This window comes from Haemorhous mexicanus, chromosome 5 (assembly GCF_027477595.1).
Source record: "Haemorhous mexicanus isolate bHaeMex1 chromosome 5, bHaeMex1.pri, whole genome shotgun sequence".
Classification (NCBI taxonomy): Eukaryota; Metazoa; Chordata; class Aves; order Passeriformes; family Fringillidae; genus Haemorhous; species Haemorhous mexicanus.
This window is the reverse complement of record NC_082345.1, coordinates 43,655,545-43,679,450: the sequence shown is the minus strand read 5'-3', so window position 1 is coordinate 43,679,450 and position 23,906 is coordinate 43,655,545. Positions and strand designations below refer to the sequence as shown.

At 41.1% G+C, this 23,906-nt stretch overlaps 1 protein-coding gene across 1 annotated transcript in view; it reads right to left on the bottom strand.

Annotated features, from left to right (window-relative positions):
* Positions 1-23,906, bottom strand: part of PPM1H (protein phosphatase, Mg2+/Mn2+ dependent 1H) — a 130,361-nt gene that overhangs the window by 47,883 nt on the left and 58,572 nt on the right. The window contains exons 3-4 of the mRNA XM_059847001.1: positions 15,713-16,057; positions 8,760-8,872 (exon numbers count right to left, since the gene is read on the bottom strand). Coding sequence (XP_059702984.1) covers positions 8,760-8,872; positions 15,713-16,057 — 458 coding nt within the window. The remainder of the gene's footprint in view (positions 1-8,759; positions 8,873-15,712; positions 16,058-23,906) is intronic.

Sequence of the window (23,906 nt, the reverse complement as noted above, 5' to 3'; positions counted from 1 at the left end):
GAGGCACCTGCAAGCACATGAGCTGCTCCTGTGCACACACATCTAGAGCTTTACGCTGTTTCCAATTACTTGACTCATTCATATTCATATTTCTAGTGCTTACCTAATGATTCCTTTGGAGAAGGCCTCTGGGCACAATGAGGCTGCTGAAATACTCTAAAGCCACTGTTCTGGTGGTCTGATCTTACTGAATTATTCGTATTATTTTTAATACAGCACCACAAATAGTCAAATAGAAACTGCTTCTGTAAGCAGAATAACATAGATTTCCATGGAAGGGCTTACTTCTCATGTTCAATAGCACCTGAGCCAGTCAGGATTTTCCTTACTGCCACCAAAAATAACAGAAATTAGAATTTTTAGAACTGATCTGGTATTCCATCTCATGTACTCACAACAACTTAGTAAGCAGCAGTTAAAAGGATTTTTCTATTGCTGGCAATCTGTCCTATATATTGCATTTAACAATGAGAAGCACCTGGCTGTCACCAGCAATGGAACTAAATGACTTCAGTTGTTTCTGCATCACTACTCTACAGTTTAAAATGAAATGTAATGCTGAGCTTGCAGGCTGTCCACAGAGGAGACAGCTTGGAGAAGACACGTTGCCCCATCATTTTTGACCCCTGGAGTGGTATGCTTCTAGTTGTCAGTGCCTCTTCAGTGGGCTGCAGCTCCACTCCCATAAGACTCTACTGTGAGTGAATTCCCTGCTCTTGTTTAGGTTCTCAAGTGTGTTGCTTGGCTGATGAAATCTAAGCATGGAGCTATTATTAGCAGCCTGCTTTATTAACTGTGTTTTATTTTAGGGCTAAGTATATATTTTTTTGTTATCCCCACCCTCCCATTAATGCGATGGCACTGGCTGTCTGTATGCAATGTTCTTGTTTCATTAATCAGGAAAGTAAATTTTGCTATTGAACAACTAGTGACTTTGTAAGTTTACCTATACACTCCTAGTAATGTCTACTCCAGCTCCAGTAGTACTAACCCAAATGTGAATGAACTCAACTAAAATGCTGTGTAATTAATTACTTTCCTGATGGTTTAAATCTCAACACATCAATCTTTCAGAAAGGGCTTCAGCTGGCAGCTAGAAAGCTATTACAAACCAGTTTATAGTGACACTACTAGCACACCAAACCTGCCCACCGCTGGCTCCAATACCCTTAGGCTGGAGATTTACTGCTCTCTTAGGATTCATTTTGCCCCAATGATTACAGTGTATTCTTCATCTGAACACAGCTAAGTCCAAGGTTGCACTGATGACAGACCACCACATTTCTGTATCATGGCTGAACAACATGCCACCAATTACTCAGGCCATGCCAGGGAAATGAACAAAGAAATGCAGTCACAACTCTGTGGCCAGCTCTGAGCTGGGACCAGTATTTGTGGAATCAAAGTCTTTTTCCCTGCTGTCCAGGATATCACATTCATCTCCAAGACAAGTTACTATGGCAACTAAACCTGGGCTTAGTGGATGAAGGCATTGCTGTGCAAGTCAGTGTTTATTTTGCCAGTAATATGGCTGGGATATGGCTGTCCATGTAAGATGGAAGTAACAAGGATTTTTTATCTCTCTGCTCTTCACTGTCTTACCATTGTCAAAAAGAATGACTTTAGCACCTAAAGTCATATCTATTTTGATCTCAGTTCTTCTGCTTAACTCGGTACCAGTTGCAGGATATTAGAACAAGCTGGACTGAGATGTAAAAGCAAAAGATTGCAAATCACACTTTCTGCTCACTCTTCATGGGTGAATTTTTACCCAATTCACCCACACAGAAGTGACCAGAGCCATCACTAAAAGTCCCAGGAGCAGGGCTCAAGCATCACTGCATAGCTGCTGCTGAGACGGAACAGCCTGGGCTTCCTTCAGTTTGTTGAATTCAGGTGACTTGAAAAGCTTGTCAACATAGAAAAGACCACAGCAGACTTCAAAATGTACACCAAGCAAGCCTCGGGTGCTCCCTCTGCTCCTCCTCCCATAGTACAGATGGGAGCTAGAGTACCAAGGTACCCAGTCTGCTTTCCATGCCTTGGCCCTGGCCCTGCAACACTGCAGTGAAGAACTTGCATGTCTCTGTGGCCAGCTACAAAGTTGTTTGGAGTCTGTTGGAGATTTTTTATTTTTTTTTTTAAAGCTGAAAACCCATGAGAATTAAAGTTAATAAAATTCTTTATTCCTGGAAACCAATACCAATGAACTGTGGCTTTACAGTTTACTGGTATTACTCAAATAGCCAAAAATCTTCTCCTTCCTCATTATCTGAAACATAAGATAATGCCTGTGTGATAAGGACCAAAGACTTAACTGAATGTACCCCTCTCTGAAAATGTTTACAATGGCTTCAATACCTGCTAATTGCCATAGGTATTGCTAAGGCATACACTCTCCCAGTAAAAACAAAAGCTTGGAAAAGAAGTTGGACATTTGTTTTGTCTTCAAAGCCTGCAAACATTTACTACCAAATTAATAAATTTCTGCCAAGTCAGTGCTGGATATGACACACCAGTAACCTGGAACTTGCCATTCACTGGATAACTAGAAAATGCTCTTCCATAGCATTGCCCTTTGAGTGAAATGACTTCTTTCTGATCTAACACCTTCTCTTCACACCTCACCTTAAATGTTTCTTGAAGTGCCTTCAAAAGCTTTACCCAGCACAAAATCCTGCAGTATCTGAGGTTGCTGTTAATTCAATGAATCTTGTGCTCCCACTTCTCCCTGGAAGGAGACCAGGCAGGAAAAGGGGAGAAGGGCTTCCTGCAGGCCTGCAGATCATGCTTCTAATGAAAAGAGACAGGAGGAACAGAGGGAAAGGACATGGCCATGTCTTCTGAACATGGTTAATCTTTTCCAGCATTTTGGGATAGTCAGGATCAGACCTCTCCACCTATCAAACTACAGGGAAGGAGAATATACATGGCAGAGACTCACCTTGCTTTGAATTCAGTCTCTCCTCACTACACAGACCTAGGTTAGGGTCTAACCAGACTTAGGTTTTCTGTTGCCCTGAAATGATCAAACATTTTTCATTTTCAAGCGATTCTGTCAGAGAATTGATAATGACCTATAGGGGGGTGTACCACAGATTGGCCAAACTACAATCCATACGTGTTGCTCTTGCCTCTGGGAGGGCATCTTCTGAGAATTTGGAGGAATGAGAACTTCAGAGAATGAAGAGAAGGCCCTACCGATTGCATGGCCCCAGTGTGTTGTTCAGTTTTGCAACTTTCTTTGCCCCTTCTTTAGGAGAAGACAGGAAAAAGAATGCTTTTCCAAATATTGCAGACTGGAGAAGCTTAGTCACTAAGTCAGCCTTGCCTCTAGAGACCTCTAAGTCTCTAGTATGAAATACAGTTATCGTTAATGCAGACACAGATATAAGGAGACAGAGAAGGCTTAGGCCTGGGACTACTCACAGAAAACAGGGAAAATACACACCATTTAGATTAGAAGGTGAGTAGTTACGAAAAACAGAAAATTAAAGCTTCCTAGACAGCAAACCAAAGACTAAACTAATTTTACAATAGCAGTATATTAGAACACTTTTTAGTTTCCATCCTTACACAGTGTTAGCACTTCATTCAAAAATGACCCTGCTGGACTGCCTCAAAGAAGAGGTCAGATACCATGAACCACAAAAATGGCTCAGAATCATCAATTTTGACTTCTCAGAAATTCTATTTAAGCTACACTGCCAGTCAGCAGATACGTGGCTGTTTCCATGCCACTCTCATTTACTTCATAAAAGCAAATTAAACCCCAAATCTGACTTCCTATAATGAGAACTAACCATAAGAGAAGCAGCTGACAAACACCATGACAAAGAAGAGGAAGTATAAATGTAGTAAGCTTCAACACAATCAGCAAATCCAAAAAGAATTGAAATGGTAAACAAATTCAATTTTCAATTCACTATTTTATTACACTGGGAGAAGACTCTTATGAACACACTCTCCCACACCTGGTCTCTTGAAGTACCAATGAAGTTACTTCACCTGCGCCCACACTAAACCATCACAAAAATATTCACTCAATGAGCTCCTACCATTTAATAAGCCAAAATGCCTTAGCAGTAATTTTACACTAGCAAAAAAGAGGAGAAAATCTATTCTGGATGTGAGGAGGTATGTTCAAGTAGAGTCTGAATGTGCCCTGAAAACCTAAGTACTGGGGAGAAAAGGCAAGGAGGCAAAAAGATGATAAAAAAGAGCTGATGAAGCAAAGCAAAAAATTCAGTGACCCTGCAAGTCTGTGAAGCCTTTGAAACATCAGGCTCTTTGCTTTCACGCCATGTTCTGCCAATAAATCAGAAAAAGCCCAAGAACCCATTTGCAGATTTAGTGAGGGTTTCAGGGTATATGGAAAAGTCAAATCAACTTGCAATGTTCTGCTTCTTGTATAACGATAAAGGCACAGCTTCCCTACGTGGCTCCAAGCACAGCACAAAATGGAAGTGCCTGCAGTCTCCGAGCAGCTCCAGACAACACAAAAGCCAGAACAATGCCTGTGCCAAACATGGTTAATATGATCATATTGCATTACAGTCACTGTAGTGATATTGGACAAATGTTATGTTGCATGAGGCTATACAATAATTGGGCGGTAATCAGTAAAAACATTAAGTCCCTGTTTTACAACTGCTTCATCAGTAGCTATAAAACAATATCCTAATAAAGAGCATAAAACTAAAAAGAACTGAGATTAACAAGGTGTGTCATTGCAGTTTAGACGTAAAAGTCACTTTAGCAATATAGAATTGAACAACACTATTTAAAACAATGACCAGAGAAGATTTACTATTCCATATTTTAAAAAGAAAACAGATCAAAAGCAGCTATTCCATTGGCCTAGTTTTCATAGCAAAGATGTCATGCTGGTAAGCAAACCACAGCGCCTTGATGCTCACCAAAAAAAAGCACCATATACTGGATAGCTGACTATAGTACTATCAGTCCCTAATCAGATAACCCTGCATGGACAATGCTAATCACTGAAAAGATGAAAGAGAGAAAGAAACACTAGAGAAAGCTTTGGCCAATATTCAGATATGAATTTTGACTGTACAAGTAGGTATATTTATGGCAGAGTCCAAGAATGATCAGACAAGCCATTAGAGAATGAAAGCAGTTCCTTCCAAGTTGTTTTTATCAGGCTCTGAATATATCACCTCATTTTTAGCAGGGTTCTGGTATCATGTGCAGTTAACATATAATTATTACAGAACTGTGATTGCATCATTAGCAGAAGTTTAATTATATCATTGACATTAGTGATGCCATAACATCAAGCTCAATAATAGTTCATAACAAAACCTACAATTAGCACAATTTTTCCTCCCTTTTACACCAACCAAAAGTGTTCAGCTTGGAGAAGCCTAATAGTCCATACAGAAGTGAGCTAGGGCTGAACCTGAAAGGATTGCTGGCTGGTAATTTAGTAATATGGTAATTAAAGTCTTTTCATGATGTAATTACACATCAACTACAAAAGGACAGCTGCTATACAACACTGCCAGGGTACGTGGCATGAAATGATTAGATTTGAGAAGCTTTGGTGGATAAACTGAATACCACAGACATAAGTCTGAGGTATAGCTGGGACCACACAGTACATTATTATTCAAGTCTCACGCTTAACGTTTCCTTCGTCTCATTGTGATAGTAACAGTTTGTTGCACATACCTTGGTCCTCTGACAGCAGAAGCTGTTCAAAACCCCACTTTAATAGCTTCTGCTGTTTTGAAGTTCCCTAAAATTGTAAAGCCTAACCTTTGGTTAGGTTTGCATGAACTCAAAATGTTTATTTCCCACAAAAAACCTTTTCTCTCAGGGATTCCTATCTGTGGGAAACTTGATTTATTTGCAGGCTTTTTCCAGTGGGGTAGCAGAGAGGGAAGAAGGAGAATGAGGAGATGGGAAAGGCACAAATGAGTAGGTGAACTCAAAGAAACTAAGAACTAAGGGTTCCGTCATCTAGTTCCAACAGCAACAAGATGAAGTCCCCTGTTTGGAGAAAAAACAAACCCACCCTTCTTCTCGAGAGCAGATAACCATTTCTTGAAGTAGTTTCCTTATTGTGTTTCTCACTGCCCTCCCTTTTATTGGTAGAAACCACAAAGTTGACTACACAAGGCATGAGACATCAAAAAGCAGCTTATTTTTCCCAACTAACACAAGTAAAATTTCTTGACTGCATAACTGGGCTCTTCAAAATATAGGAATGCACTGTGCACTCTGGCAGGGGGCAGACAACCTCAGAGTGGCTTGTTTAATCCTAAAATGTCCTTTTTGTCATGACAACAACCCAGATGTTTTGCAACAGCTGGTTTTTTCCCTGTAAATGGGAAAGACGGAATTTGGTGGGAGAGAGACCCAAACCAGCTGATGTACACTTTAAAGCTTTAAAATTTATTTTGAGCTAGGAAAGTCTAGGAATGGACTTAGCTGAAAATGAAAGATTTTGGAACAATTCTCCTCAGCATATGAGAGACTTTCTGTGAGGTCCATTTGGGAAGTGCAAAACCAAACTATTTTGAATCTGGAGGGACTTTACTACCAACAAGATGTTAGGAATGAGAATTTGAATCCTGGTTCAAAAAACACCCAGTCTTGCTGATGGTTTCCATTTTATTTCCTGCCCTCCCTCTTTTTCTGAACAGATGTTCTGGGTGGACTTAATGAACATGCAAAACTTCTTGAAGACTTAGTATGTTTAACTACAGTTACACCAATACTCTGGCACCAGCTCCAGATCACTGCCAACAGCAGTGTCTTGCCTTGGGTATCAGAGGCTGCAGTGGAACTAAGGCTGCTCTCAGGGAGCACAGAAGGAATCCTGAGGGAACTGGAAGCAGCCAGTTCCAGTCATTTAAGGACAAAGATCTTGGCTACTGAGACGTAAGTTCTGCCTGCTCAGTTTTACAAAGTACACTTTTAAGAGACAATAAAGCAAATTAGCCAACTCAAAGAAAGAGGCTCAACTGTACTTCAATGCAACAAGAAAACATGATTATTGCTAATTTAATGGCAGAAGAGATAGAAGGTAGTTCAGCTAGTAGCTCTGTTGACCAAATAGGTGATCACCTCAAACATGTGTGCTACTACCATGTGAGGACTCACTTGATATTTGATACAAAAAGGAGATTCAAATATGTCACTTGTCAAGAGAAACTGGGTGAACAACTTGCAACACATACAGCAAATTTAGCATCTTAAAACCAATCACCAGCATGAAAAGAACAGGAATTTTATACACAAAAGATTTATCTGACTTCCTACACAGTGTAAAGCAGCAAGAGGCAATAAAAATCTTAGGTTTAAACTACAAAACCCTTGAGTGTTGTCTCTGTAAGTATGTGGGTGTACACACTACAAACATGAACTGTGTATGCACAAACCTTAAACACAAACATAGCAGTCTTCACCTAAAGACTGATGCCTTTAGTTTTAGCTTTCATATTTTTCAGATTCTGTACTGCATTAGTATGTAACTTTGAGTTTCCTATATAGTGTTAGCAAGTTCTCTTCACAGTTTAGTTAGACAAAACAATCCTTTTCCAGCCTGAGAACCAACTGGGAGCATGGGACTTCATAATCTGAAGTTGTAATTGGACAATTAACCCAAATATGTAAATGGACCAAAACTTATAAAAGTGTAAAAACTCATGACCGGTCATTCATCTTGGGTGGAGCCACAGCAGGGCTCTTGTACTGCCCAAGGTGTATCCTTTAAAGGCCTTTTAATAAATACCTACTTCACTCCTTTAACACTGTCTACCCTCTGTTCCAGGTAGTCTCTTTAGGCATCAAGACAACATGGTTCAATACCCTTGCAAATGTTCATTAGTCAGCTAATAATGAACAGAATACATGAGCAGTTAGTATTGCATGTGAAGTCTTCTCCCTGCCCTGTTTATGCAGTGCACTGCCAAAAGAAACATGCGAAGTCTGAAGTCTTGCAAGAAGAGTCTCACTATCTCTCTCCAATGGTGGTAAGGGCAGAGAGGGGAAAAGAATGCAAGTGAGAGATTTCCAGGATGCTCCTGTCTTTAGCAACATCAGAAGACAAAGAAAATGCTTCTAATCATGAGTCTTCAAGAATCCAACTCCAAAATAAAACAAAGCAACAGCTCCTAAGCAGCAGCATTCAGTTCTGAGAACTGGACAAGTACTTGAGCTAGAATAGGACAAGGGAAAAACCTATACTGTGATAGCCTGTCTCCCTCTCCTCCTCCTCCTCCGCCTCCAAGGCAAGAGTAGCAGCTATTTGCATACTGATCACTACCTTCAATTACATTAAAATCTGGAAGCCAAATGGCCAATCAAGACTTCCTAGCAACAGGAGCCACAGGACTTCCTATGGAACAAATGTAGCCTTACCAGCTGTTCCAGATACAGTCTTACCAGATACAGTCACCTTGCCAGTGTTCAACAGACAATTCTACTACACACCCAACACCTCTTCTGTTTCAATGGCTTTTTAGCACCTTTCCACTTCTCTGCAAACATCAAGTCATTCAGAAACTGCTATAAGACCAGAAGTGCTATCAGTTTCCCTGACTGCAAGCATTGCTCAAAATCCTGGAACGCTATCCCTGGCACTTGCACTCATTTCTGTGAGAAGTGCTAAGCATCCCGCCAAGAAACACATTCTTGAGATGCTGTCTGCTTTAAGGGACTCGGTAACACCAGGCCTGGGCAGTTTGGGGTTAAGGATTAGATGGGCAGACAACACACAACACACTTACCTGCTATCCCCAGCGTTTGCCACATAAAGCTTCCCCAATAAATACACCACCACCAGGGCTGTGCAGCCGCCAGAAATGTTATACACGGTCCTCTCTCGCTCTATCTGCAAATCCTGGGGGAGAAGAGAACAAGGTTTATAAAGATAGCATTGCAATTAATGCCTGAGAAAATGAAGTCTCCTGTAGAAACCAAAAATACAATAGAGTCTTTATTAAACTGTATGTCCCACTGTCTGCCTTCTCTTGCAGCTATGAGAACAGAAAGTTGAGGAGTACCTATTACTTATACAAAGATGTTTGGGAAAAATCAGGTCAGGAGACTATAAAACATCAGGTATTAAGGAATAAATAGCAACTCTCGTGGATGCAAGAGAATTTGCTATGGCAAAATCACAATGAAGGCAAAGATAAATGAAGCTTAACTACAGGTACCTGATGGCATAATTGGAGAGTGTTTTACATAGACAGCAGACAACTAATGAGACTCAGCTACAACATGAATAACTACCTACTTCCAAAGAGGACTGTGGGGTATACACCTTAAGAACAATAGCAAGATGCAGTAGTGCCACAAGGCTACCCTTCAGAAACACAGGGAATGAGTGGATGCTAAAGTGATTCTGAGTGCAAGAAACATTATATATTAAAAGAATCCTTCTGCTTAACAGAAGTGGAGAATGCAAATTATACTTTTCACCAACGGTCAATAAAGTCCTGGAAAGAAAAAAAACCAAACACATACACACAGACGTATGTTTAAAAATACAAATACAATGCCCCAAGAAAGCTTGCAGAACACACAGCAAGTAAGTAAATGAGCTATTTTCATTCATACATTTTAAACAAACAGATGTGTATGCAAACGAATTAATTATGCTGTCTGTAGTATAGCTTCAGGTAATAACACACTACAAATTAACCCTTCTCTCCTGTGTCCATTTCAAAATGATCTGTCCTTATAATATTGGATTCAAACAGGGAGCATAATTTAACATCACTATTGCAACTACTGGCAGATCTTTTCCAGCTAAACCCTGCCTACTCTTATGTGGTTTTTATTATGAATATATGTTGGCCTGATCTATACTTCAGCCATTTTCATATCTGCACCAAGAAACAAACAACTCAAATTGTTCATGGCTTGGAGTATGAAATTTGGAGCTTTATTTTAGAGCTAAATTTATCTGAAAAAAACCCACTACAATAAATACAAACCGTGACAAGTGCAATTTGATTGAAAATCTGCAGAGGTGGGAGGAGGTCCCTGTTCCACGCTTTATCTCATATAAATTTCAGGGGAGGGAGGAGACCTGGTGCAACAGCAGGGATAGCACTTGGGCACTGTCCAGAGCCAGTGGGCAGAGGTGTCTGTCAGAAACAACTTGCTGACTCCTCACTGGCCAATGCACATACATCCCATTTGTGCTGTGAACACAGTGCTGAAGTACTGTCCCAGCAGGCCATCCTCAGCTGTGTGTGCAAATTGCATGTGGCTGCCACAGGAACACGGGTTCTACTGCACTCACCAACTTTCTGGGGGGGATGGGTGGTGAGGACCAGGAGGAAAACACCTCCAAGCTATAAATCATATCTTGCAGAACCTTTGGTCACAGACATGGGCCTGTTATAAATGCCTCTTTATCTAATCTTGCCATAGAAAAGCTGATTTTCCTCCCCATGGCTTCTGTATATTTTTAAATTAAGCTGAAAAGAAAGTTCAAAGGAATCTGGCAATTCTAACCATCAAAATAATTTAAACTTACAAAAACTACAGATTTTCCAAGCACTGCAAGGAATTTTAAGAAACCTTCATTTCCACCATTCAGAATATCCTCCAAGACCTTCAAACAATGTGCAATTCCTCACCTGGTTTCAGCTCTGTCATACATATACTTTGCAAGAGCTGGAATGCCTACATTAAAATGTATTTCTTCCAATAAGCAGATTTCAGAAGCATCTTTTACAGGAGAGAACATGGATAATCCTTAGGGCCTCTTTTTCAGAACATCCTTGACTTAAACTACATCTGTGTACAGAGTTTTCTCAAATCATTGCTGTTGTTGGGCTCTTCCATCTAGAACTTCAGTTCCCTACCACGACTTGTCATAGTACATTGAGCATCATGTACATTTCCATATTACATACTTTGCTTGACATTTTCTTTTTCAACAGCAAGGAAAGAAGGCAAGGCTTTCCAACAGCTCAACAAGATTCGAGGGAGAAAAATAAAACAAAATAAAACTAAGCTCACCAATGCCACCAATTCCTTCCGATGCAGAAGCATTGGCTTTTAAAGGAATACTTTGTAACAGTGGTGCTGGGAAAGTAGTACAAACATGGGCACTAGCCCCAGAATGCCTCTAAAGCCTTTATGAGTGTAAAGGGGCTCATTCTAGACGGAGTGTATACAAAGCTTTCGTCATTTTCCAGCAGGAGAATGATTTCTGAGCTACCGTATTTTTTAGCTGTTGTTGTTGGTTTTGGTTTGGGTGGGGTTTGTTTGTTTGTTGGTTTTTCCCCCGCAGGAGTAGTTAATTTATCCGGAGCTCCGCAGTCTCTCTCGGCGGCACACGTGCTGCAGCGGGCGGCAGCTGCTCCCAAGGGCTGCCCCAGGCCTGGTCCCCTTTCCCTGATGCGGGATGCGGGAGGGCGGAGCGCAGCCTGCAGAGGCCACCGCGAAGTACCGAGCAGGTGAGGGCGAGCAGGGCGGCTTTCCACACGGAGCCCAGCAGCGGCGAGGCGGCGGGAGCGCCGCGGGCCGGGCCGGGGCGAGGCCGGGGCCGGGCTCCCCACAGGCAGGGACCGCCTCCGCGACCACCGGCGCGGGCCGCTCCTGCCACCTGGCGGAGGCTGCGCGCAGCGGCACCTCCGCCGATCGTCCGCCCGCCCGAGCCCCAGGCCAAGGCGGGGTCGGCTGCGGGAAGCAGGCGGGTTTGGAATGTCTGCAGAGACGGAGACCCCATGGCCTCCTGGGCAGCCTGTTCCAGTGCTCTGCCTCCCTCAGTGTGAAGAAGTGCTTCCTCAGGTTCAGTGAAACCGTGGTTTAGTTTATGGCCATTTCTTCTCATCCTGTAGCTGGGCAGCACTGAAAAGAGTCGGGCACCATCCTCTTGACACCCACCTTTCAGATATTTGTGCACATGAATGCGATCCTTTCTCAGTCTTCTCCAAACTAAGCAGCCCAGCTGCCTCCACCTCTCCTCATACGAGAGATGTCCCAGTCCCTCAATGATCTGTGCTGCCCTGTGCTGGACCCTCTCCAGTCTGAGGAGGCCAGAACTGGACACAGCACTTTAGGTGGGCCATGTAAAGGGGGAGGATCACCTTCCTCAATCTGCTGGCCACACTCTTCCCACCCTATCTTCACCTATATTTATCCTCAGAGCAGCAGCCCTTCCTCCAGGATCTCAACCTTGCTGTGACAGAAAGCAGCTTTACACATACAGTATGAGGTATCTGGTTAAAAAAAAATCAGAAGGCGCAAATATAAAATTAACTCCTTAGCATGCTTTACATCAAATGCCTGTAATTCTATTTAAACTCTCAATTCTACTGGCTGTATAATGAGAGGAAGCTTTCAAAAAAGTGACCTGTACAACACATGCCATTCTCTCAAGACTGTTCAATTAATTAAAATGGCACCAATCTAGAAAAAGCACCTGTCTAGATTTCATCTAAGTGAAAAAAAAACCAACCTCAATAAAGAAGAAAATCATGATACAATGGCTGCAGATGTTTACCTCCCAATAAATCATACAGACTAATTCTCTGCCATTTCTTCCCATCTAAAATTAAATGGGGTTTAGAGTAGAAAAGGCGTTCTCTCCTCTTAACCTTTCTTGCAAATGTGTACAAGATCACACATGTATACAAGGTTAAATACAGGGAAAGGACAATAATTTGATGTTTCTATCCAATATGGAACTGCATTTGGAAATATTCCTCCTTGCTCCTTTGAACTGAATCTATAAATATACATCTTAAAACTCAACAGTTGAAAATTAGAGGATTTGACTTATGACACCTTCAGAACTTGAGCTTATTAATTTCCTTTTTACTGGAACAATTGTGATACTGACAATTACTGACATTTGCTGTTTTTCAGATAGGGCATTAAATCACCTGAAAACACAGCACAAACTTCCTAATCCCAGTTTCAACACAGAAAACATCATTTAGATGTACTTCAATATGGAGACAATTTAATTGCTAAATGTCTAAGTTAGGCAATGATGATCTGTGTCAGCTTTCCACAGTGTTTTACTGCACGTAGCTGTTAGACAAGAGCTGTCCAAAAAATCCCACATCAAATAAAGGAAAAATAATTTTAAAAAGCCTTTTGAAAGCCATGAATTGCATTTAATTGAGACTTGAGGCAAAAACAGGGAGACCTTAACTAGAATTCAAAAGCAAGTTGGGGAAAAAAAATAATGGAAATGGGGGAAAAAATGCTCCCAGGAAAAGGGGACAAAGTCATCATTAGATAAACCTGTCAGGTCAGACTCTTTAAAAAATGGTATCTTTATCTACTCATTACTTTCACTCAAAGGTTCGCAAAAATCCTTTGCAGCAATTGGTGTTTCAGGAAAAACCACCAAGAAGTCTGCCAACGTGTCCAGAAACTTGAGCTTTCCCCAAGTGCCAGGTAAACTGATACACTCTGCTGGCACAAAACCCTTGTACACACTGCACATCTTGACTGCCCTGACCTAACTCAGCAACATCCGTGACGTTCCAGTACAAACAAGGGCTGATTAAACAATGTGCTGTGGAAGAGGTCCAAAGTCTTCATGCAAAGACTAAAAGGAATATAAGCTAGCAGGAAGTTAAACAGAGGCAGGGGGAAGATCAAGCACTGCAAGCACAGATGAGACACAGAAATGTTGATTTTATGAACTGCTCCCTTACACAGATGAAAGAAAACACTCTTTTGCCTAAACCAAGTATAAGTGCAAAATTCCCCTCAGAGCTTAAAGTAGATACAATTTAATTATCTACTGCTTTCCTTAAGCTGACCATTTTTATAAGATTTCCTGTAAAACTTAGTGCTGAAATTACATTGCATTGGAGTAGTCGTTTGTTTATCAAAGACAATGATGAACTTCAGCCCTCTAATACGAAGCACGTGGGAATTAAGATACTTGATATGTAGCATATGATCAAAGATGCAGTGAGGAAAATGTTCTGTTTAGAAACAGAGAGAACAGATTAGCATGAGCTATACAAGGAATATCTGAACACCATAACTGGAGTTATCCAGTGTGTCCATATCTGTCATACTCTACCCACAAAAGCCCTCACAACCAGACCTCTGAACATAAACTGAGATGGTCTTCTGTGTGAACACCTACCAGAGATGTGAAGTCAAAATAAAGCAGTGCAATAACAGCCCTGTTCACTCAGACACATTCAGGAAGGCAGCGATGGGCAATGCACAGGCTGCTCTCCTAAGAGAGGTAGAGAAACAGCCCTTCTACACTGTTACTTTCATTGCCCAGTCCCACAAAACTCCACTTCTCATCTTGCCTGCACTTTGAGACAGTTTCAACAGGAAAGAATCAGGTCATGCTCTCAGAGCCTGGCACTCTTCTGGCCTCAAAATTACACCAACTGAAGCATGAAACTGGTGCTCCTCTTAAGCATGCTCTGAACCTACTAGGATGCAGTGGATGGGCATGGTCATCTTCTCCCTCATTTCTCAACAAAGAAGGGAGCAATCTTGTCCTCCCTTTCTGAAAAGGTGTGCTAAACTGACAGATTTCCATGCATCCTCCACTTTCTTTTCATCTAGCAGAAACTGAGCCCACTACCACAAGTGCATAACCTGCCTGCACAACCCCCACTGAAGTATGTCTAAGCCATGGCTGTGAATGGTGCTCCTGGACAAACCCACCTGCAAGTCCAAACCCAGCTGGTGGGTCTGCTTGCCTGCACTTCCTTGGGAAGAAAAAACAATCCAGCAAAAGATAATTGTTAGTCAGAACTCAAAGTTAAGTACTACTTGTAACAGCAATTGTGGTCTCTAATTAAATGCATGTACTGGACAGAATTCACATACATCAAGAAAAACAATGATCAGATATTTCTTTTCAGACAACAAATAAAACCACTGGGAAACACTGAATAGGTCACAGTCCTTCTTTTCAAATAAGAGGCTTTTCTGAAAACTACAGCAACAAAATTAAAAAAAACCACAACAGTATCAGCCCTCCCAAAACCTGATCCACATGTACTTGCTAGCAGGCCAAACCTTTGCTCTGCCTGACAAGAATGACTTTCAGTAATGTGGAGAAATGAAGGGGGAATTTGTGGAGGAAGCACATCAACTACAGAAGAGGAAAAACCAGCTTCCATAGGGAAATAGATGGATATTCTGTTCCCATAGGGTCATGATTTCCTGTTGTTCAGGCTGTTCAGTTGTTCAGGCTGTACACAAGTCAGGAAGGTGGTAGGAATGAACTTCATGCCCCACACACCCACAAAATCTGCCTCAGTGAAGAGCTGCAGACACTCTACAGACGCTACTCCAACACCAATGTGAACTATGGGTCATTGGACCAAGCAGCCTTTGCTGATGCTCTGGTAGGGCAATGAGGCTTTATCAAGTGCATGCCCACATACTCAGCCTGGTAACAGCTGCCAGTGCTGAAATCTGCACTGAAAGGCAATATTGATCTTTATCTGACAAAAGGAGGGGTAGAAGAAAATTTAAAAGAAGCGTTTTATACATTGAAAATTCAAACTCATTGTCACAGTGCTACCTGGGAGTTAAGATGCAGCTCCAGCCTCACAGAGGTGTACCTGGTAAGCTGTTGAGGCTCTTAAACAGTTCTGTTCATGCTCAGATGTTGTTAAAGCAATGGAAAAAAATAAAAAATCTGTATCTTCATCATCTCCAGGTCATGTGACTCAATGTAAACAACAAGGACTTCAGAGCCTTGAGACATACATACCATTTCTTTGAATGCACTTTCTATGGCCCCAATAACCAGGCACTCATGTGGGATCTTCTTCTCCGTGAAGAAGCGTGTTGGAGGCGTGCTGGGCGAGCCAGGGGCTCCCACACCACCGCGCAGGGAGGCTGCCCGTGTCAGTGTCCTGCTGTTGGTGGATGGGTTGTCAGGCTCCTCTCCCAGGCAGGTGGGTGGGAGGACAGCTGTGTTCCTCAGGATGTCCACGATCTCCTGCAGCTGTTCCAGGATGTGGTGCTGCAGCAGTTTGGAAGCAACCACAGCTGCCCCTGACCCAGCGTGTCCATCAAACAGGGACCAGTAGTACAGGTTGATCCCATCTGTGTCCTGGAGAAGCAAGAGGGGGAGAAAGGAAAGGAAAAGGGATGGTCAGTGTTATGCAGTTGTGAGCGAGGTGACTGGTGGCACAGAGGCAGCAGGTGAAACACAGATAGAATGTTACCTCTGGGAAAGCTTCCTGAAATGGAAATACGTACAGTGTCAGAGATGCTTATTTTTACCACACATCCCCAGTATGTTTTTTCTTTTCCTTAACCTCTTAAAAAAAAAGCCCAAGAAAAAAATGGAATAAGAAAGGCTGAACTTACAATCTTTCTCACCTTACAGCCATCATAGGTTGTAGAAGAATAGCATTTGAATATATGATAGACCTACCACTGTGAAAGATCAAAATTCTACACAAAACAGCACCTGATACTTTGTAACAGACTTTTTTTTTTTTTTTTTTTTTTTTTTTTTTTTTTTTTGGCTAGGAATGAGACAAAGGACCTCAGTTTGACATCCAGTAACAAATGTGAACCCCACTTCCACAGCTGGTAGATAAGGTCCATCCATGCTGGCAGATGGGACAACTCAGGCTTTCCCTGCCTGTGCCAGCCCAGGAACCAGCACCAGCACAGAGGTCCTTGAGGATGACAGATGCAAGTGGGATCAGCTGTACTTCATCTGGTCTAGCCTCTATGTTCACTGCCTGGTTTTTCACAGTCCTCTAAAAAGTTTCCTGCATAGTACTGGAAATGGGGGGGGTACCCTATCACTTAAGGCATTCACCCAGGGCTGCAGGCAGACTAGCTCTGGGCATCACAAGCTCCAAAATGCCTGGAAAATACCAAGGAGCCATACTCTTGATAAGCTCAACTTTTTGTGTGGAGAGAAATTCACCTGGCAATCCTCAGGTAATCACTTAAGATTGCCTTAAATGATGCCTTAAATGACACCCACCTTTGCATGACAGCATATTTGGCAGCAGCATGGGGAAAGAGTCTTTCCTATCTTTCCCTCCCCTCCATTTATTTTAATCCTGCACCTTCTCCCAGCTATGCAGAAACAGCTGTTAGTGGGGCTGCCTTGCAAATTGGATGTGGGTGGACTAATACAGATTTAGAAAGAAACAATTTTGCAAGGGACAGGAATGAGGCTATACTGTTGTAAAATACCTCATAATAAGAAAGCATAACCAAGATCTCACTGCAATCAAAGAGCCTCAGAATTACATGTGGTCTAATTTAGGATGACAGATGTGATTTGTTTTGTTCACCTGAACACTGCTCCCTTACACTACAGATCAGCATTAAGTCTAGGCACCACCTGCATACCAGCACTTTGTGTGCAAAGCACTGCCTATTTCAAATTTATGGACAGGGCTATGAACTGAAGCTCCTTTTAGTTTCTGCTGTTTCAGCCGCTCCACTAAGGTGCCATGATAATAAAAATCACATAAAAGTCGAGGTGGGTTTTTTTTGTTTTTTTTTTTTTTGCATACAGTATTGCCGATGTGGTAAAGTTCAAATATATTCTTAACCAAAGCATCAACATCATAGTCATCTACACAGCAGAGAGCTCCTCCAAAAGTGGGAATTCATCAGTCCCTCATGCACACTTCATTACTGAAATGCTGTGATAAGGGGTATTGTCCTCAAGAACTGTTTACTTACCACAGTAAGGATAACACAGGATACTTCCTAGAAGGGTGGAAAAACCAACATGTGTTCACATTTCTGAACATGGTTCCTTAGCCAAACACCACTCCCCTCTCCCTCCACACTTACCCAGCCTGGTAAATCCATCAAAAAGGCAGTTGTGAAACTTCCCACCTGAAAGCAGGACTGGCAGTTGTACTGCCTTCCTCTGGGCTCAGAATCCTTCCAAGTTCACAACACTTGGCTGTAAAATTCTGCATAAGTAATTTTTAACGGCTAACAGGATTAGCAATTTAAAAAATGTGCTTGTAAAAATAGACTGCTGTTCATGTAAAATGTAAAGTAGTTTGCCAACAGAAACAAGTTTTCCAAAGTGAAAGTATTTCAGCTGAAAACTGAAACTATTTATTCAAAATGACAACACTGTGCCTCCTGGGATTTGTATATCAAACCACTTCTGCTTCCATTCTTCTCTTAAGAGTTTGTCTCCCTGGCCAAAGTCCATCTTATGATGCACCATGGATAATGCTTCCACAGTTTTTGTCCTCATGTCCTTTAAAGGTGCTACTCCTTTGGAAATGTGTTCTCTGGGGGCAGGGGGAGAAATATTCCAAAGGCATTTCAACTCCGATTGAAACTGAAATATTTTATCTTCCAACAAAAGGAAGCAGATATTTTGCCAATGTTCTCCCCCTGTCCCCAAACTGGAACAGAAACTTACCATTAAGTACAAGTTTGATCTGCACTCCATTTTCATGAGTTGTCCAAAGCAAACCCCCCAGCAAAGTCTGTGTTACAGCTTTTCAGAAGATAAAGAGAACAGTTATTAACACAATTTATTCTCATTACTATGATCTCAACTCTGGATATGTCCGACACCAATCAAGCCTCATATGAGTTTGGGAGTTAAAGATGAGACTGGGACGCTTTAAAACAGATTAAAATAGCCCCTGACAAAAAGGGAAAATGAAATGTTACCATTTATTTCCCTCTAAGCCAATGGGCAGCCCAAATTTGGACAGAGAAGCTCACATGGACTTGAGCTGTATTCTCAGATCCTCACTGGCACATGTCACCGTGGCATATCCACATCAACTATGGTGATCCACTGATCTTGTCCTTTTTGGAGTAGTAATTCTTGAACAAAGAGGATGTTGCTACCAGTTCAGCTAAGCTCAGACATCTACACTGCACACCCCCAAGACAGCTCTCTAATTGCCCTTATGTTGGGCAGACAGAAAAACCCCTACATTTTCAGACGATGCTCATCTCATTCCAAAGCAGATTTACTTCTCCCTAGCAACAGCAGAAGCACCCTAGATAACCATAAAGTCTGTATTCTAAGCACTCAGGGGAGATGACTAGCATAATGCTGCTCTCACACAGCTCTAGGGCCTTAACTTCAGCTGGGATCTGCAGGCATTACTGTAACCTAAATATTAGTCTTGAAAAACTTCTGTGTATTCCTACAAAGCTTCATTTACTTTTGAACTAGCAAAGAGGAAAACCACAGATAACAAATTAGCTGTCTAAAAAAGGAAGAAAAAACAAACTCTTTTTCCCCACTCTGAGAATAAAAACAGCTCCTCTATTTGAAAGAAATTAATTCCCCAAAACCACACCAATTCAATGAGAATTAAAAATATGATGCAATTAAGGCCGTGACTCAGTGAACAAACAAGGGCCACTAGTCAGGGCATGTAGACGAGGCAAAACGCACAGAAAGGTCCTTGCTTTTCCTCACACAGCTGAGCTGACCTTTGCAGCCACCAAGCAATTACCTGTTTTGGTGTGCATATGCACTGCTGTTTGCTCTCTTTTACATCTGGGAGCTTGCACTTCTTCCCCAAAAGAACTGACATTCTGCAGACTCAGAGAACAAGACATCTTTTTTTACTAGCACTGGCAATATTCTGCTAGAAGTAGTCTTTCAAACAGCAGTCTTCATTTCTTCTTTTATCTGGATAGAATCCTCAAATAAGAGTGTGGTCAGTCACCACAGTGATTTATTTTAGATTTTCATTCAAAAGATTCTGACCTAACAAACAGGCTGAATAACTACCAGAAACACGAAGAAAAACAAATCCTTCACTGCACCGACCTTACAATTAATTTCCTAGTACAGAATGTACTAGGAAATTTAATAAGCTTCAGGCTCCTCAACTGCTGACCTAGCTTTCAGGAAGGTTCAGCAGTCTCCTGGGTTTTGCAATTGTAAAATATAATTAAGACATGCAAAGTTTTGGGTCAAGTAATGGATGAGAAATCATGAGAGAAATTGCATATATATACATAGATAATTTGAGTTCAATGATATGAAGGAAAAAAAAAAAAAGGGAAAAACCTTAGCAATAGCTAGTGATCATTTTGGGACATGCTTTTCAGGTAAGCTAGACAGCAGTCTTACATTGCAAACCTTCAGATTGTTGTTATGGAGCTAATTCCAAACAGGCAAATAAATCATGTGGCCATTAAAGATTTATTCTGGGAACTAAAATCTACCCTGACTATTATTCCACATATGAACTACAGTCACAAAACACTTGAGAGAGCAACTTGAGTTCTCATAAAATCTGAACTGGGCCAGCAATTGCCACCCCAATCCTCAGAGAAAAGCCTCCTCATGTTACCAATATGTTCAGCTGCCTGTGGTAGGCTACAAGCCTTCTGCCACACAAAACATACAACATCCCAGATTTGTGGCAAAGACTACTACAGAATTAGTAATTATGTATCCTTACATTACAGTGACAATTAATAATGCATCACATTAAGTCCTGCAGCCTAATTGTCACTATGACAATATCCAGGCACATGATTTCCACTTTGCCTGCTGATGGTTTTCAGCATTCATCATGAAGGTACTCTGTAGTTCAAGGCATTTAAAATAGTACAAATGAAAAAGATGTGTAATTTAACAGGAATGTTCTTGAATGGGGACAGACAGGAGATACAATTAATCAAGCAGCAATGGAGTGGGATGGGGGGAAGGGGAGAGAATTAACTTAGGATTGAATTTAAAGAGTCTTTCCTTTCACTGCTCTGCTCATTTCATTACCCACCCTTTCAAGAAGAAAACCATGTTTATGCTATTTAATAGAGTTCCCAGAATTTGTTTGTATGTTTGGGTTAAAGAAATGTTTACTTCTCCACTTCTGCATTTCTGGCCTATCACCTCCTCCTTTCCACCCCTGGAAATCTGTGTGGAGAGTCAAGACCATGGTAGTGGCATTCAACTTGTGTGGACATCACGTGGATCTCCAATTCCCTTATGCTGCTTTGTCAAAGCACAGGGCTGGATCGATGGGGTCAGCATTAAACAACAATCACACAGTCTCAGATGTAGCTGATGTTTCACAAACTTCCCAAAAAGCAGAAAACAAAGATGGCATGTGCCATTCTCAGAGAGTCTGTGGAAAAAAAAACCTGAGGATGATGAAAAGCACTCTGTTACATAAAGTTTACATTTCAGTGCCTATTTGACTTGTGCTCCACACTTTAAAAAAATCCTTTCAATGAACTTCTTCCCTCATTCCTTTTTCCATCAGTATTTCTGCAAGGTGCTTCACAAGATAGAGACAATTTCAGATGGTGTGTTACAGCAGGATTTCCCTATGAGGCATTTATACTCTTTAGCCTCTGGCTTTCTCAAAAAGTATTTCCTGGGATGATATTCTAAAATTCACTATACTGTCTTAAGCCAGTATTTTTAAATCTTATTCATACAAATTAAGTTGTATGCTCCTCACATTTAACATCAACCTCATATACTCCTTAAAAAACATTTGGCAACAGTGCTATATGAGGGGTATTATACCTCACAGTATAAAAATATGAAAAAAAAAAAGACACAACATAGAAATGTGCTTTTTTCCTTCCCCTTTTTAGATATATTCAACCAACAAAAGATGTAGCAAGGAAAAAATCCTACCAAGTGCTAGTGTAAGACTGCCCTCTAGTAGAAAACTTTCTCCAGGAATATGCTGCCTGTTTTGGGAAGATATATTTCAAATTTAAATACATAAGCTGTGGTCTAATAACACGGTAGAATAGGTTTTCCACAACTAAAAAATGAGTGTGACAGCACCTATATCAGTGCCATGTAGTAAACAGAAGTAAATCCGTAGATAAGAAGAGAACATATAAAGAATAAGATAAGAAGTAACTAGAAAACAGTAAAATCTATTATATGGATCAGCTGGCTCCTGAATTTAGATGTTATGTTCCTTCCTTGTCAAAATATCTCAGAAACAGAATCAAGAACAGAAGATTTGAAATAAAAATGTTTCTCTCAAGAAACTTGAAAGGGAGTGGCTTTTTCTTCCAAAATCCAGATGAAAGATACAGAATCAAAGTAGGAAACAGCAAAAAGAGAAAGAAAAATCAGAACATTCTGTAAGATACTTCTCATAAACTCTGTGCAAGTAGATATTTACTGAGGAGATATTTACCGACGATCATGAAATATCAAATGGATAAAAAGAACAGCTTTTAAAAACATGAAGTTTATTGACCCTACCATTACGTTACCACAACAGTACGTCAACTGTAACAATGGATAACATCAAGGTTTGTTAAGGTGCCTTTCCAATAACAAAACTGTTTTAGATCCCTGTATTTTTAATGCAATCTTATCTTATTAACTATGTAATGTTTGGAAAAAAAGTTCCTTCTGAAGAAGGTGATTAGCCATGGCTTTTGCTCTTGAGAAGCTTTTGATACTGGAAGCTAAACGGGCTTTGTGAAACAATGCTACAAAGATTTTTATGTCCCATGCAAGCCCCTAAAATATGCAAAACCAGGCAAACTCAGCACAGTTCCATTCACCCAAATACCAGATGCAGAGGCCCCTGACCACATATCTCACATGGTAGGTCTGGAACTTTAATGTGGTATGACACCAAACCTCGTATCTCTGCACAGCATCAAGATGTGTGTACCCAGGCTGGTGTGCACCCAGGGCTCTTTGCAGTGTGCCTGTGTGCAGTGACACCCTCAGTGTCAAACAAACCCATCACCTGGACCAGGGACACTGGAGGCTGTCTTGTTGTGTCTTCTATACACAACAAGTACTGTGGTGAAATGCTTGCTTCATTAAACATAATTAATGCAAGCAGAAGTTAAATACACTCCTGAAACCAAGCACCTTCCTGAACCAACAGCAGGCAGTTGCATGGACTTTCTAGGAAAGACTTTTAAATACACAGCTAATTAAAACAAATTCTGTTTTGCTTTGCATTGACTGTATGTTGAACTCCAAGTCCTAGCAGGTTCTGGGCACAATTCTTTATCCAGAAGTTTGCAAAAATGTACTTGAAAAGAGAAATCATAACTGTCTGAATACAATGAGGAATATCAGCACACAGGAATTGAAACTCTGTTTAAAGAAAGATTTTTAAAGAGGAAAGAACAGGGCAATTTGCAAACCCTCAGGATCTGTCAGTTTGAAAATGTTGCAGCAATAATGAAGCATGAAACAGAACTGGAGAAGCAAGAGGTTGGGAGGGACACAGTACAAGAGGAATGCTTGTTTCTCAGGACCCCAATGAAACCTGCAGCCATCAGGCGTGCCAAGCCATGGAATACTGAGAGAGAGACTAAAGCAGACTGCTAATCACCCCCTGATTTAAAACAGACACACACACACACCAACTAACAAAAAACCCAAACCAAACAAAAACCAAAACATATAAACAAACCAAGCCCCAAAACCTAAACAAAAAACCTCCAAACTACCAAAAAAAAGGCTACTTACAGTGCATTGAAAAACTAATTATCACTTAGGGACAACGTATCCCTGCGTTCTCCAGCAGCAGGAATACAGCATATCCACATTGTCTGACTAAAACATTCATACAGGGCATTTAGTATTACACGGTGAAATGTTGGAATTGAACACACATTATCAATCTCTGCTGGAGGCTGAGCTCATGCTTAAAGAGCAGGTGAAGTAATTAGCCAGTCAGGAAACAAGACAGATGAAAAATAGTAGACAAATGCCAGTAGACAAGTGTATGACATACACCACACTTCACACAAATGAGGGAAGCTATAGTCTGCAAAAATCACTGAATTTCATGTGCTGGATGACCTTACCCCACCTGCATAAACCAGAAGAGTATCCTGTTTTAGTAGTTGATTAGAGAATGCAGTATCTTTGCAATATTGGCTGAAGATGTGGTTTAGTGGCTTAGATGTAAGACACATTTTAACAGCCCATATGGTTCATATAGTTCTTTACCTGACCCCTGTGTAGG